An 11,727-nucleotide genomic window follows, 5' to 3' on the forward strand; every position below is an offset into this window, starting at 1 on the left:
AAGAGCTGGGAAGGGGGGAGTGAGGGGGGAAGAGCTGGGAAGGGCTGGGGAAGGGGAAGAGCTGGGGAAGGAGGGAGTGAGGGGGGAAGAGTTGGGAAGGGGGTAAAGGGGAAGAGCTGGGGAAGGAGGGAGTGAAGGGGAAGAGCTGGGGAAGGGGGAGTGAGGGGGGAAGAGCTGGGAAAGGGGTGAAGGGGAAGAGCTGGGAAGGGGTGAAGGGGAAGAGCTGGGGAAGGAGGGAGTGAGGGGGGAAGAGCTGGGGAAGGGGGGGGTGAAGGGCAAGAACATGGCAAGGGGTGAGGCTGGCACAGAGGGAGGCCCTGGGAAACATCACCATATATAGAAAGCGGCTTATGGCTTGTCCTCCAGGTGCCTTCAGTACCCGGAGTTTGGCCACCTAGAACAAGAGTCCATCGTGGGCACAGGGCCCAGTGACTCAATGTGGGAGAATGACTCTGGGGGACACTGGGGGTTTCTCTAGAGAGATGATGGTGGCAGGGTAACAATGACTGCCTATGGGCCTGTATAATACGGCCCTGACAAGCTTCAGAAGTCCTGGGGTCATCCAAGACTGAGATCTGTCATGTCTGCTCTCCTAAGCTGTGGATGCTGGCTCTCCTCCGTCACAATAGTCCCCACTGGCTGAACGGCAAACAGAGAAGAGAAACTGAGGCACTGTGTAAGTTAACCGCTGTGTTCAAAGTAACACTATAAAATTGGGCTGCATTTCCTATTTATGCTGGCAGAGCTGCCTGCTTCCCCAACTGTCCCTGCCCCCCCCAGCCCCCCCCAAGCTCCTTGGGTTTCCAGTCTTGCCTCCAGCTGCACTGAGCCTTGGTTATTTATAGATACCAGATGCCCAGGGTCAACTTTGTTAGCAGCTGTTGGTCAATTCCCTCCCAAGTGCCAGCGCTGGTAGAGAACCCAACCTGGAGACTAGAGGTCAAAGAAACCCAGCTATGGGGGGGGGGAGGTGTAGAGAAAGAGCAACCCCAGTGCCATCTCGGGTGTTCACACCATGCTTGTGCTCCTCACCCCCCAGGCCTATTTACGACTCATCTTAAATCCCAAACCAGAAACTGAGGCAGGGAATGGTGGAAGTGCCTCACCTATAGTCCTGTGATCACCCTGCCTGAGGACGTGAGTGGGGAGCGGCAGGAAGCAGAGAAGTCTGGCTGGGGATGGGCAGGCAAACCTCAGGGTAAGTGGAGCCTGCCAAGGTGGCTGCCTTGGCAATTGTGGCCCTGTCCCTCAGCCCTGTGGCCTGGCCTGGGCCTGAGGTTGACAGCTTAACGAGGGTAAATGAGGAGCCATTGGAACCTGAGCTGAGGCTCCAGGGCAGCAGCCCTGCTGGGGCCAGAGGTCAGGGGCGGGGAATTCCTAACTGTGGCCCCTTAGCGCTAGCTCCCCACATTCAACCCCAACCCTCACACACCCCAAATGTGGCTGCCGTCTCCTCCTCTTCATGCTCAGAGGGAGGATGAATAAGGGTGGGGGGATGGTAAATTCTCACCTCCCACCCTCAGTGACTCACCCAGTTGATCACTGTACAGGCTAAGAGCTGGAACACAAGGGAATTACAAGGCTGAGTCCTGAGGGGATGTAGTAGGTGGTTTTGATTTACCCAGTGTCTTGAGTTACTTGTGTAAACCTGCTCCTAGCTGGTGTTACAGAGAGGAAACCATGTCTGTTCTGGTGCTAGAGACCTAGGTCCCTTTCTTCCTTCACGCTCATGCCTGGGGCTCCTAGCCAGTGTCCTAGTGTTGTTAGAGGTCCCCAAAGCCACACTCACGTCGGTGGCCTTCTTCTCGGCCTGCTCCAGTTTCTCCTGAGCATCCTTCACAGACTCAGAATACTTTTCCACCTCATCCTCTGTCCCCTTCAGCTTCTTCTGGAGGGCCTGCTGCTCTTCCTCCAGCTGTAGAAGAGGGAGACTTGATCAGCCAGGCCTGGGTCAGGCCCTGGAGGCAAGGAAGGCAGCGGTCTGGGAAGGATGTGTGTGTGCGTGCGTGCGTGCGTGCGTGCGTGTGTGTGTGTGTGTGTGTGTGTGTGTGTGTGTAAGAGAGGGTGTTTCTAGGAGATACTTGGAGATTGTTGGGTGAGGAGAGACAGTAAGTACAGTTAGCAGGGTTAGGAGGCCCTGGGAGGAGAGGCAAGGACCCCCCTGCTGCTTTGTAAAGACAGGAGTGGGAACTGGGGACTCCTGGGAGTGGGGTAAAAGATTTAGTTAGGGCTGAGCTCTGGAAGGTCCTGTGAAGACCCAGCCCCCATATTGAAAGGAAGGCCTTGGAGAGCAGACAAGGAGAGGTTACACTGGACCCCACCTGCTTGCATCGATCCTCAGCTTGCTTTTTGTCAGCTTCGGCCTGTTCCGCGCGGTCGATGGCATTCTCCTTGTCCAGTTTCAGCATCTGCATCTTCTTCTTGATGGCGTCCATGGCTGCAGTTGCGGGTGGGCCGACAGGCGGGCTGTGAAGACTGGGTAGACTGGGCTGTCTGCGAGCACTGGATGCACGTGGGGGACAGGTCAGGAGGACCGAGAGGGACTGGGATGTCCCAGCAGCTCGGGCGCCTAAAAGGCGGGGAGGGACCGGGCGGAGCCGGGGACCAGGACCCTCCCCCACCAAGGCCCAAACCTTGTAGGGGCAGAAGCACTGCCCGGTCGCGGGGCGCGGCCGCTCTTTGCGCCCACCCCTCCGGTCCGCCCCCTCGGCTCCTGGTCCCGCCTCCCCTCTTCCCGGGCCAGCCGTCGGAAGGAAAATTGAGGGCTGTAAAATCTTGGTCAGCAGAGGGGACAGGACCCTTGGGCCGGGGGCTCAGCGCTTCCTCTGAGTGACAGCCGGGCCCAGTGGCAGCTGTGGCTGGGGCCACCGGGGCTATTTCAGGGCGTGAGCTCACGGCAGCTGCCCGGGCGCAGGGACCGCGTGCCCTCCCTCAGGCTAGCAGCAGCCGCTGCCCTTAATTTAGAAGTTTCCTGTAAATCCCCCCAGATTAAATGTCTCTTGGGAGGCGGATCTCCTGCACGCCTCGAGTGCCTCAGTTTACCCCGGGTTCCAGACTCCAGGTTTGCGCTAACGACGTGGAGGTGGTGGCGAAGTGTCTTCGAATAATTGGGGAAACTGAGGCAGGAGGCCTGCTGCCCCCAAGGGCGGGCCTGGCATCTGTTAACCTAGTGTCCCCTCCCAGTCTCGGTGCCCAGAGCCAGGTTCTCAGCTCCCTCCCGCCCCGCCCCCCACGTGCCCCGCATATTTTCCACGAGGCTGCAGCCCGGCTGGCCAGGGCGCTTTCCCCACCCCCACTCGGGACCCGGAGCTCCCGCCCCCTCGGGTTCTGTCTGCTCTCCCCTTTCGCCTCTCTCTTTTTCCCAGGCGCCCGCCCTCCTCCCCACTTCTCCCAGCGGACTCCGCGGTCTTCCCCAATGGGCCAACTTGACTCCGAATTTTCTTTTCTGCCCTTTTTTGGGATGTTTCCCTGGAGAGGGGCGGGGCCGGGCCACAGAGAGCCGAGGGGAAACGCCAGGCGTTGGGAGAGGCCGTGAGATGTCCCCCTCCTCCGAGGCTTCTACAAACCTCGGCGGAGCTGGGCGACCGTGGAAGGGATCTCATTCCCCTCTGGAGTGGGCGAGCGCAGTGGCGCCCGGGAGGAGGGCGCCCAGGGAGGGAGTGGGCAGCGCCTCGCCTGGACCAGCGGGTGCAGAGGGGTCAGAGGCCTGGGATTTGCTGGCGACATGAGGACAACCGTGGGAATCTTGGACAGAGAGGGCTGGCGGGTGTGAAAGGGGCACGGGTGGATCCTCCTCTGCTTCGCCGTCTGCTAACCAGACTCTAACTAGAGCATACAGGTCTGACCTTGGCGTCGACTCCAGCCCACTGCTGTGTGTTCCCTAAATTTTGTGAAGGACAAAGATACCTCCTCCATCCAATAAGCCTATACTAGACCCCTAGGGTTTTGCTTTCTCCCTCTCCTTGTTTTTCACTTTTCATATGCACAGAAGCCTGGAGAGTCTTCTTGACACGAAGTCGACCGCTCCTGGAAGTCCAAATGGACTCTGAGCTTGCTTTCCTGACCAGTTCCTGGTTCTCTAGTTTCTTCCTTTGACTCCCACTGGCTTTTGCTGTCTTTTTTTTTTTTTTTTTTTTTTAGTGGAACAGAAAACTCCTCCAGTGTCCCCTCCCTATTCCTTTTGTGCCTTCAACATTTAAAAGAAAAGGGCCACTCAATTTCTTAATATGGTCTAATTACCCTTTTTTGGGTCCCTGTGTTATGCCCAAATCCGCCGGGTCCCCACAAAAGGCAACAAAGGAGACCGAGTCCCATATGTAAAAGCAAAGAACCTTTATTTTAATCAAGTTTGCAAACTTGGTCTCTCCGCATGTCCATTGTATTGGAATAACCAGAGAGCCCCGAGCTCAATTAGAATAGGGTTTTATAGTAGTAAAGGTGGGAGTGAGGGGTTTCTGAGGTTTTAAGACCCCTGATTGGCTGACATTCGGCTAGGGTTTCCTGGTGACGGCGCTGGCAGGTGTTTCTATCTACAGTGCTTGGGATGCCAAGAAGTTCCTTCGAATGGTCTGTTCTTGGAGTGGCGGGGAGTCTGGCGACCTCAGCTTGTGGTTTCTCCTGCAGCCCAGCGTCATCTCAGGGTAAACAATTGAGACTCCAGTCCCCACTGAAATTCATCGATGGCCAGAGTCCCAGGTGATAACGGTTGGAGGAAGTAAAGAACTCCCTTTCTGCCCAGACTTAGATTTTCATGGCTGGCCCTCACACCTGCCTACCTCACTAACCTCATCTTCAGTTTCCAGCACCACCCCAGTACTCGGACTGGTGCTTCATCTTACATTCATATGGAGCTATGGTCCGGGCTGGAAATAGCCATACCTTCTTAACAGCGGCCACATTTTATGCATTCTGTTCCCTCTCCCTAAAACACCCTTCTCTAAATTGATTGCTAGTGGCCTTTAAGGCTCAGATCAAGTGTCAGCTCTTCTGGGAAGTCCTTCCCTGGCCACCTCCCCTTCTGGCCCCTTTCATCTATTAGGTGTTTGTTTTCCAGTGTAAGCTTGATTCTCAGCCTGGTCTCCACGCTACAAATCTTGTACCTGTTTGAACTCTTGTGAGTCCTCCAGAGCATGGACTATTGTTCTCAGTTCTGAGTCCCGCAGCGCCTTGAACAGTACCAGGCTTAGACTAAGCAGTACTTTATAAACATTTGACAGTGTGGTTTTTACGTAGAAGCTTCCAGGCGCTCAAACACAGGCTAATATGGTGTGAATTTAGAGAAATGAATGGCCTGGTGCAGAACTCCTCAAATGGTTTTTCCGTTAGAACCCCTTATGCACTTAAAAATTATGGAAGATCCCCCAATAGTTTTTGTTGAAGGTATTCTCAGACTCAACACTTGCTGTATAAGGATGCAAGCCTAGAAAATGTAAAAAAAAATTTTTAATTACAAATTCATTAAAAATCACGAAAGTTAAGGCTGGAGGCGTAGCTTAGCTGGCAGTGTTCGCCTGGCGTGCACCAAACCTAGATTCAATCCCTGACGCAGCATGAGCCAATCAGGTTGGCTTACCCCACTAACCCAGCTCTCAGGTGGCTATGGGAGGTCATCCTCTGCTACATATCCAGTTCAAGGCCAGCCAGTTAGACCTTGTCTCAAAAACACACACGCATGCACACGCGCACACACACCCCGTCATATACCATCATGTTAATATAAACAATATTTAGAATAAAGAAGTATATCCCCTCTCTCAGACTAGTGAAGCAAGGCAATTATTATACTTGTTAATTTTTTTTCTGGGAGGGATTGACAGGGTCTCGTGTAGTCCAGGGCTGGCTGGTCTTGAATTGCTGAGGATGACCTTGAACTTTTTTTGTTTTTTGAGACCGAGTCTCTCTATGCAACCTGACTAATCTTGACTTGCTGTGAAAACTGGGCTGGGCTGGAACTCTCACCCTTCCTCTGCCTGGGATCAAAGCTGTGTGCCACCATGTCCACCTTGAATTTCTTATCCTTCTTTTGGGTAATTGTTTACTCACACAATTTTGTTATGTCATTCATTGGTCATTTAGAAAATATTGATTCACTGAGCCACACAGATGTCCCAAATGTTGACACATCTCAATAAATGCACTATATCAAAATATCACATTCTTTAATATCTTGATTTATCTCAACAGAGAGCCTACAACTATGTTTTAAATTTGGAGAAGCTGTGAGGTCACAGTGTCAGAAAAAAGTTATTCAAAATTAGAATTTTCACTAAAATTTTAACTGTATAATTGGTATCAAATTATACAAATACTGTCAGATTTTTCTCTGAAGTGACAGCCATCGTTTCTTTTTGAGAACAGATCTGGGCTGGAGAGATGGCTCAGTGGTTAAGAGCATTGCCTGCTCTTCCAAAGGTTCTGAGTTCAATTCCCAGCAACCACATGGTGGCTCACAACCATCTGTAATGGGGTCTGGTGCCCTCTTCTGGCCTGTAGGCATACATACAGATAGACTATTGTATACATAACAAATAAATAAATAAATATTAAAAAAAAGAAAAAAAAAGAAAAAAATGGCTCAGTGGTTAAGAGCATTGCCTGCTCTTCCAAAGGTCCTGAGTTCAATTCCCAGCAACCACATGGTGGCTCACAACCATCTGTAATGAGGTCTGGTGCCCTCTTCTGGCCTGCAGACATACAGACAGAATATTGTATACATAATAAATAAATATTTTTTTAAAAAAAGAGAACAGATCTGCCATATATCCAAGTTTAAGAATGAGAGTTTATCTGTCACTTTTCAAGTAAACATGGTATTGCACACACACTTGTACGCAATCATGCCAAATGATTCACACTTAACAGCGGTCTGCTTTCCTCAGGGGAGCCTCACACTGCTGTATGCAGAAGAGTTTCGTGTGTGTTTCACGTTCATGAGAAGGATTTCCGAAAGGCACAGCCAGCAGGGTCATAATACCAGCACTTGGGAAGTACAGACAGAAAGATGAGCATTCAAGGCCAGTTTTGGACACAGTGAATTTGGGACCAGCCTGGTCCCAAATTTTGAGACCCTGTCTCAAACAATGATAAACAACAATAACACAAACAGAGAAGAGAAGAGAGAAAAGTTTTTGCTTAAGAACAAAAAAAAAAAAAGCCGGGCGATGGTGGCGCACGCCTTTAATCCCAGCACTCGGGAGGCAGAGGCAGGCGGATCTCTGTGAGTTCGAGACCAGCCTGCTCTACAGAGCTAGTTCCAGGACAGGGTCCAAAGCCACAGAGAGACCCTGTCTCGAAAAAAACCAAAAAAAAAAAAAAAAACAAAAACAAAACAAAAAAGAACAAAAAAAAACAAACCAAAAACAAAAAAAAAGAATTAAGATTCAAGGGCTTCCAGATGGCTTAAGAGCACTTGCTGCTCTTGCAAAGGACCCAGGTTTGGATTCCATGGCGGCTCACAATAGCCTGTAACTTCAGTTCCGGAAGATATAGTGCCCTCTTCAAGCTTATGCAGGTACTTCACACATGTAGTACACATACATACATTCAGGTGCACCACGCACAGGTGAACACACACACACACACATAAAATAAAAAATAAATCTTCAGCAACTGTGAGTTCAACGCCAGCCTGGTCTACATAGCAAGTTGCAGGTCAGCCAGAGCTACATAGTGAGACCCTTCTTTAAAAACAAAACAAAATGCCGGGTGGTGGCTGCTCAAGTCTTTAATCCCACACTTGGGAGGCAGAGGCAGGTGGATTTCTGTGAGTTTGAGGCCAGCCTGGTCTACAGAATGAGTTCCAGGACAGACTCTATAGCTGCACAGAGAAACCCTGTCTCAAAAAACAAAAAACAAAACAAAACAAAAAACACCAATAACAACAACAACAACAACAAAAAACCCATACAGCTCAGGGCTGACAATATTGCTCTTAGTAGAGTTGCTTCTCTAGCGTGCATGAGGCCTTGAGTTCAATCTCCAGAATCATGTAAACTGGACGTGGTGGTGCTACACTATTGTAATCCCAGCACTAGAGAGTGGAGACAGGAGGATCAGTTCAAGGTCACCCTTGGTAAATTCAAGGCCAGTCTGGGTTACACAATGTCCTGATCCTGTTTATTTGGATGTGTGTGTGTGTGTGTGTGTGTGTGTGTGTGTGTGTGTGTGTGTGCGCACGTGCTTGTCTGTGCATGCAGGTGTGGAGGCCAGAGGCTGATGTCAGGCATTTTTCTCCTATTGTTCTCTACCTTATTTTTATTATTTATTTTATTTTAGAGACAGGATCACTTAATCAACATGGGGCTTGCCATTTAGGCTAGACTGGTTGGCCACTAAGGCCCTGGTATCCACCTATCTCTGACGCCCAGTACTTGGTTGGTTATATGTGCCTGGGCACACCCAGCTTTTATGAGGGTGCTGGGATCCCAAATTCAGGTCTTCATGCTTGAGATATCTCCCCAGCCCTGAGACTTTTTTTTTAAAGAGGGGAACGGAGTGATAGCTAGGTGGAAGAACTTACTGAGCCAGCATGAGGGTTCAAGTTCATATTCCAGCACCCACATAAAGATCTGGGTGTGGCCTTTCTATAATGTGCCTTTAAGCCCAGCATTGTGGGAGGTTGGGGGCAGGGTTGCTGGGGATTGCTAGCCACCAGCCTAGTCCGGGCTCAGTGACAGAGCAGTCTCTGGAGGACGGGATGGAAAGTGGTAGTGGACACCAATGTCTTTTCCTGGCCTCCTCACAAGCACATAGTCATGTATACATGTATGAGTGTGTGAGCCAAAAGCACACAAAGCAAAAACCTGAAAGACAATAAAATCAACCATTTTGTACAATTTATTTGAACCCTTGATTCTTCTGCCTCTACCTCCTTCATATTGGAATTATAGGGAAATGTCAACACGTCTAAAATTAGGATACTCAAGAACATTCCTTTTTTTCAAGCAAGGTTTCTCTGTAGCTTTGGTTCCTGTCCTGGAACTTGCTCTGTAGACCAGGCTGGCCTCGAACTCAGAGATCTGCCTGCCTCTGCCTCCTGAGTGCTGGGATTAAAAGAGTGCGCCACCACTGCCCGGCTTAAGAACTTTCTTAAATAAGGAGGATGTAACCCCAGCGCTCAGGAGGCAGAGGCAGGTGGAGCTCTTTGAGTTCTAGGCCAGTGAAAGCTACAAGCTACATAGTAAGAACCTGACCCTCCCCCCAAAAAATCTTATAAATTTGCATTTGTGTCTTATATGCAAATTCACAGTATGTGACAATCAGTGTAATTTGGGGCCAGTGCCTTGACCTGTGCTGAGACAGTTTCACTCAACAGCATTATTTGTGTAATGTTGATGCTATAAAAAGTTTTTTTTTTTTCCAATGCCTCATTGTGAAACTAATTTTGACTTCTGGATAGCTGAAAGGGTCTTGGAGAATCTCCAGAGGGGGAGACCCCATCTGAACAGCCAGAGGCGGCTGGAGCAGCTTGGGAAGCTATCACCATGGAGATGTACGTGACTGGCTGTGGTTCCTAAGGACATCATAAGGAAGTGGCAGCAGAAGTAGGCAGCTGTGCTGGGCTCAGAGCTGGAGCTCAGTCTAGATTACTATTCGCGTGGGAGGCTGTGGAAGAGACTTGATCTCCAAGGCTCTCGAGTCACAGCTCTGTGACATTGAATCTGGGGTGCAGGGCCCACTGCAGTCTGTGCGTCAGAGAAGCGATAATCACCTTGATTTTCCAGCGCTTAGCACAGGCATGGCTTAGTAAATATTGAATGAATGAATCACAGGTGACCGAGTGATGGTAGGAAGTGGGCACTGGCCCAGATGGGTGGCCCTGGAGAGGACAAAGTATTCCCATCTGCTTTAAACTTGCTGTAATGGGGAGAAAGCTGGTGATGCTGGGTACCAGAGTAGCAGCAAATGAGCACTGTTTGTTTTCTATGTGAAGTACTGAATAATACACTGGGCAGCAGGATTGGCAAAAAAAAAAAAATCACACATAACAACACGGTCAGGCTGTGAGCAGAGGGGGTGGATGATGAGGGAAGCAGAAGACAGTATGTGTATACCTCCTTGACTGACTCCTTTCAGGGAACCTGTCTGTAATCAGTAACCAACTTTTGCCTGGCCACTAGGGGTCGCTCTACCCATCTATATGGTTCAAGTTCCCTTGTTTTTGATAGGAATCCTCCAAAGCAATCAACAATAACCTGAGAACCACACATACGTTTTTAGAAAAGGATTTGTGTGTGTGTCCCCTAGAGGGCATTTATAGTTTACTCTTTATTTACTTGTGCATGTGCCTCCCTGAACTTACGGGAAGGAGCCCAAGGTCAGAAGCTGGCACTACACCAGTTGTGAGCTGCCATGCAGGTGCTGGAAACAGAACCCATATCTTCTCCAAGGGCAGCAAGTGTTCCTTGACCACTATCTCTCCAGTCTCTTATTTTTTAGTTAGAGAGCAGAGAGATAGATGCACTAGAAGCTGAGATCTTGGCCAGTGAGATGGGGAGAGAGAATGGTTTTGGAGGCACAGTTTCCCACGTAGGGTGACTGATGGGTGCAGGCAGGAGAAAGGGGTCTGATGGGCAGATGGCTCCAATCTTCTCTACTCCCATTTGGACCAATCAAGTCGGGTGATGGCTCACCCCTACTCTCCCACAGAGCTCCTGGGGAAGATCTTCCATCTCCTCACAGAGCCAGGCTGCAGCTCTAGGTAGAATCACTTTTATTGGAGCATGACCTTTTTGGGGTTTACAACCCCCAAGCTCCATAGGTAGCTGGGGTAGGGGATATAGTATCAAAAAGGGATGAGTTGAGCTGATGCGGTTGTGGGGTCTGGCTGGAAGCTGCTGGCAGGGTGGAGCAGCTGAGGCCCTGGCAGGTTCAAACTGAGGTACAGCAGCGTTAATAATACTCTTGAGCGTTAATACTCTGGGAAGGAGCAGGCACTTAGGGGCCCTAGATACAAAGGCACTTGGAGTCAGGAAGAAGACAGGGCTTGCAGTGGGACTGGGCAGGGCCAGGCCCGGGGTTTGGCAGGCACTTTTGGGGAGTGCTGGGGTTGGGCAGGTTGGGCCCGGATAGCCCAGAAGGCTTTGGTAGTGGCAGGCACAGTCTCTGGGCTGGGTCTGCATTAAATAGAAGCGACTTCCCTAGTGCTCATCTCGAAGCTCTGAAGGCAAAAACTTGTACTGCTGCTGCCGGATCTGGGCAAGCTTTTTCCGCGCCTCTTCCAGCTCTCGTTCCTTCCGAAGCATCTCTTCCTGTGCTGCGATAATCTGAGGGATGAAGGCCAAGAAAGCTCAACAAATGTGCATTAGGGCAGAGGCTGGTGGGATAGCACAGGCAACAAGACCATGTTCCCAACAGTGTCCCTGAGTGGCTCACCTGGGCAATGCCCCCAACCATTTTCTCCTTCACCACCACTGTCTCATTCTCCTGGTCTTCAAAGGCTGCAGCCTTCTGGGCTGCCTTCACCAAGTTATCTGAAGCCCTCTTCACTGCATTGCCCGCAGCCTGCATGAGAATTCAGGGTTTTAGTTCAGAGTTCCTTGACTCCCACAAAGACAGTTATCCCAGGTGTGGTAGTGTTGTCAATTTTACATAACCTGGGATCAGCTGAGCAGGGAGGAAAAATGAAGGCCTGTCTGGATTGGGTAGGCCTGTGGGTGTGTCTGTGGGAAACTCTGGATTGGGTAGGCCTGTGGGTGTGTCTGTGGGAAACTCTGGATTGGGTAGGCC

The 11,727-nt window shown here is 50.5% G+C and overlaps 2 protein-coding genes across 6 annotated transcripts in view; both read right to left on the reverse strand.

Annotated features, from left to right (window-relative positions):
- Window positions 1-2,551, reverse strand: part of Tpm2 (tropomyosin 2) — an 8,884-nt gene extending 6,333 nt beyond the window's left edge. For all 4 annotated transcript variants that reach the window (XM_026786548.1, XM_005362082.2, XM_005362084.3 and 1 more), the window contains exons 1-2: window positions 2,322-2,551; window positions 1,790-1,915 (exon numbers count right to left, since the gene is read on the reverse strand). In XM_026786548.1, coding sequence (XP_026642349.1) covers window positions 1,790-1,915; window positions 2,322-2,435 — 240 coding nt within the window. In that variant the 5' untranslated portion in view covers window positions 2,436-2,551. The remainder of the gene's footprint in view (window positions 1-1,789; window positions 1,916-2,321) is intronic.
- An 8,143-nt stretch (window positions 2,552-10,694) lies between these two features.
- Window positions 10,695-11,727, reverse strand: part of Tln1 (talin 1) — a 31,350-nt gene continuing 30,317 nt past the window's right edge. For both annotated transcript variants that reach the window (XM_005362089.3, XM_026786578.1), the window contains 2 exons: window positions 11,374-11,502; window positions 10,695-11,264 (listed from right to left, as the gene is read on the reverse strand). In XM_005362089.3, the coding sequence (XP_005362146.1) occupies window positions 11,139-11,264; window positions 11,374-11,502 (255 nt within the window). In that variant the 3' untranslated portion in view covers window positions 10,695-11,138. The remainder of the gene's footprint in view (window positions 11,265-11,373; window positions 11,503-11,727) is intronic.

This window comes from Microtus ochrogaster, linkage group LG5, assembly GCF_000317375.1.
Source record: "Microtus ochrogaster isolate Prairie Vole_2 linkage group LG5, MicOch1.0, whole genome shotgun sequence".
NCBI classification, from domain to species: Eukaryota; Metazoa; Chordata; class Mammalia; order Rodentia; family Cricetidae; genus Microtus; species Microtus ochrogaster.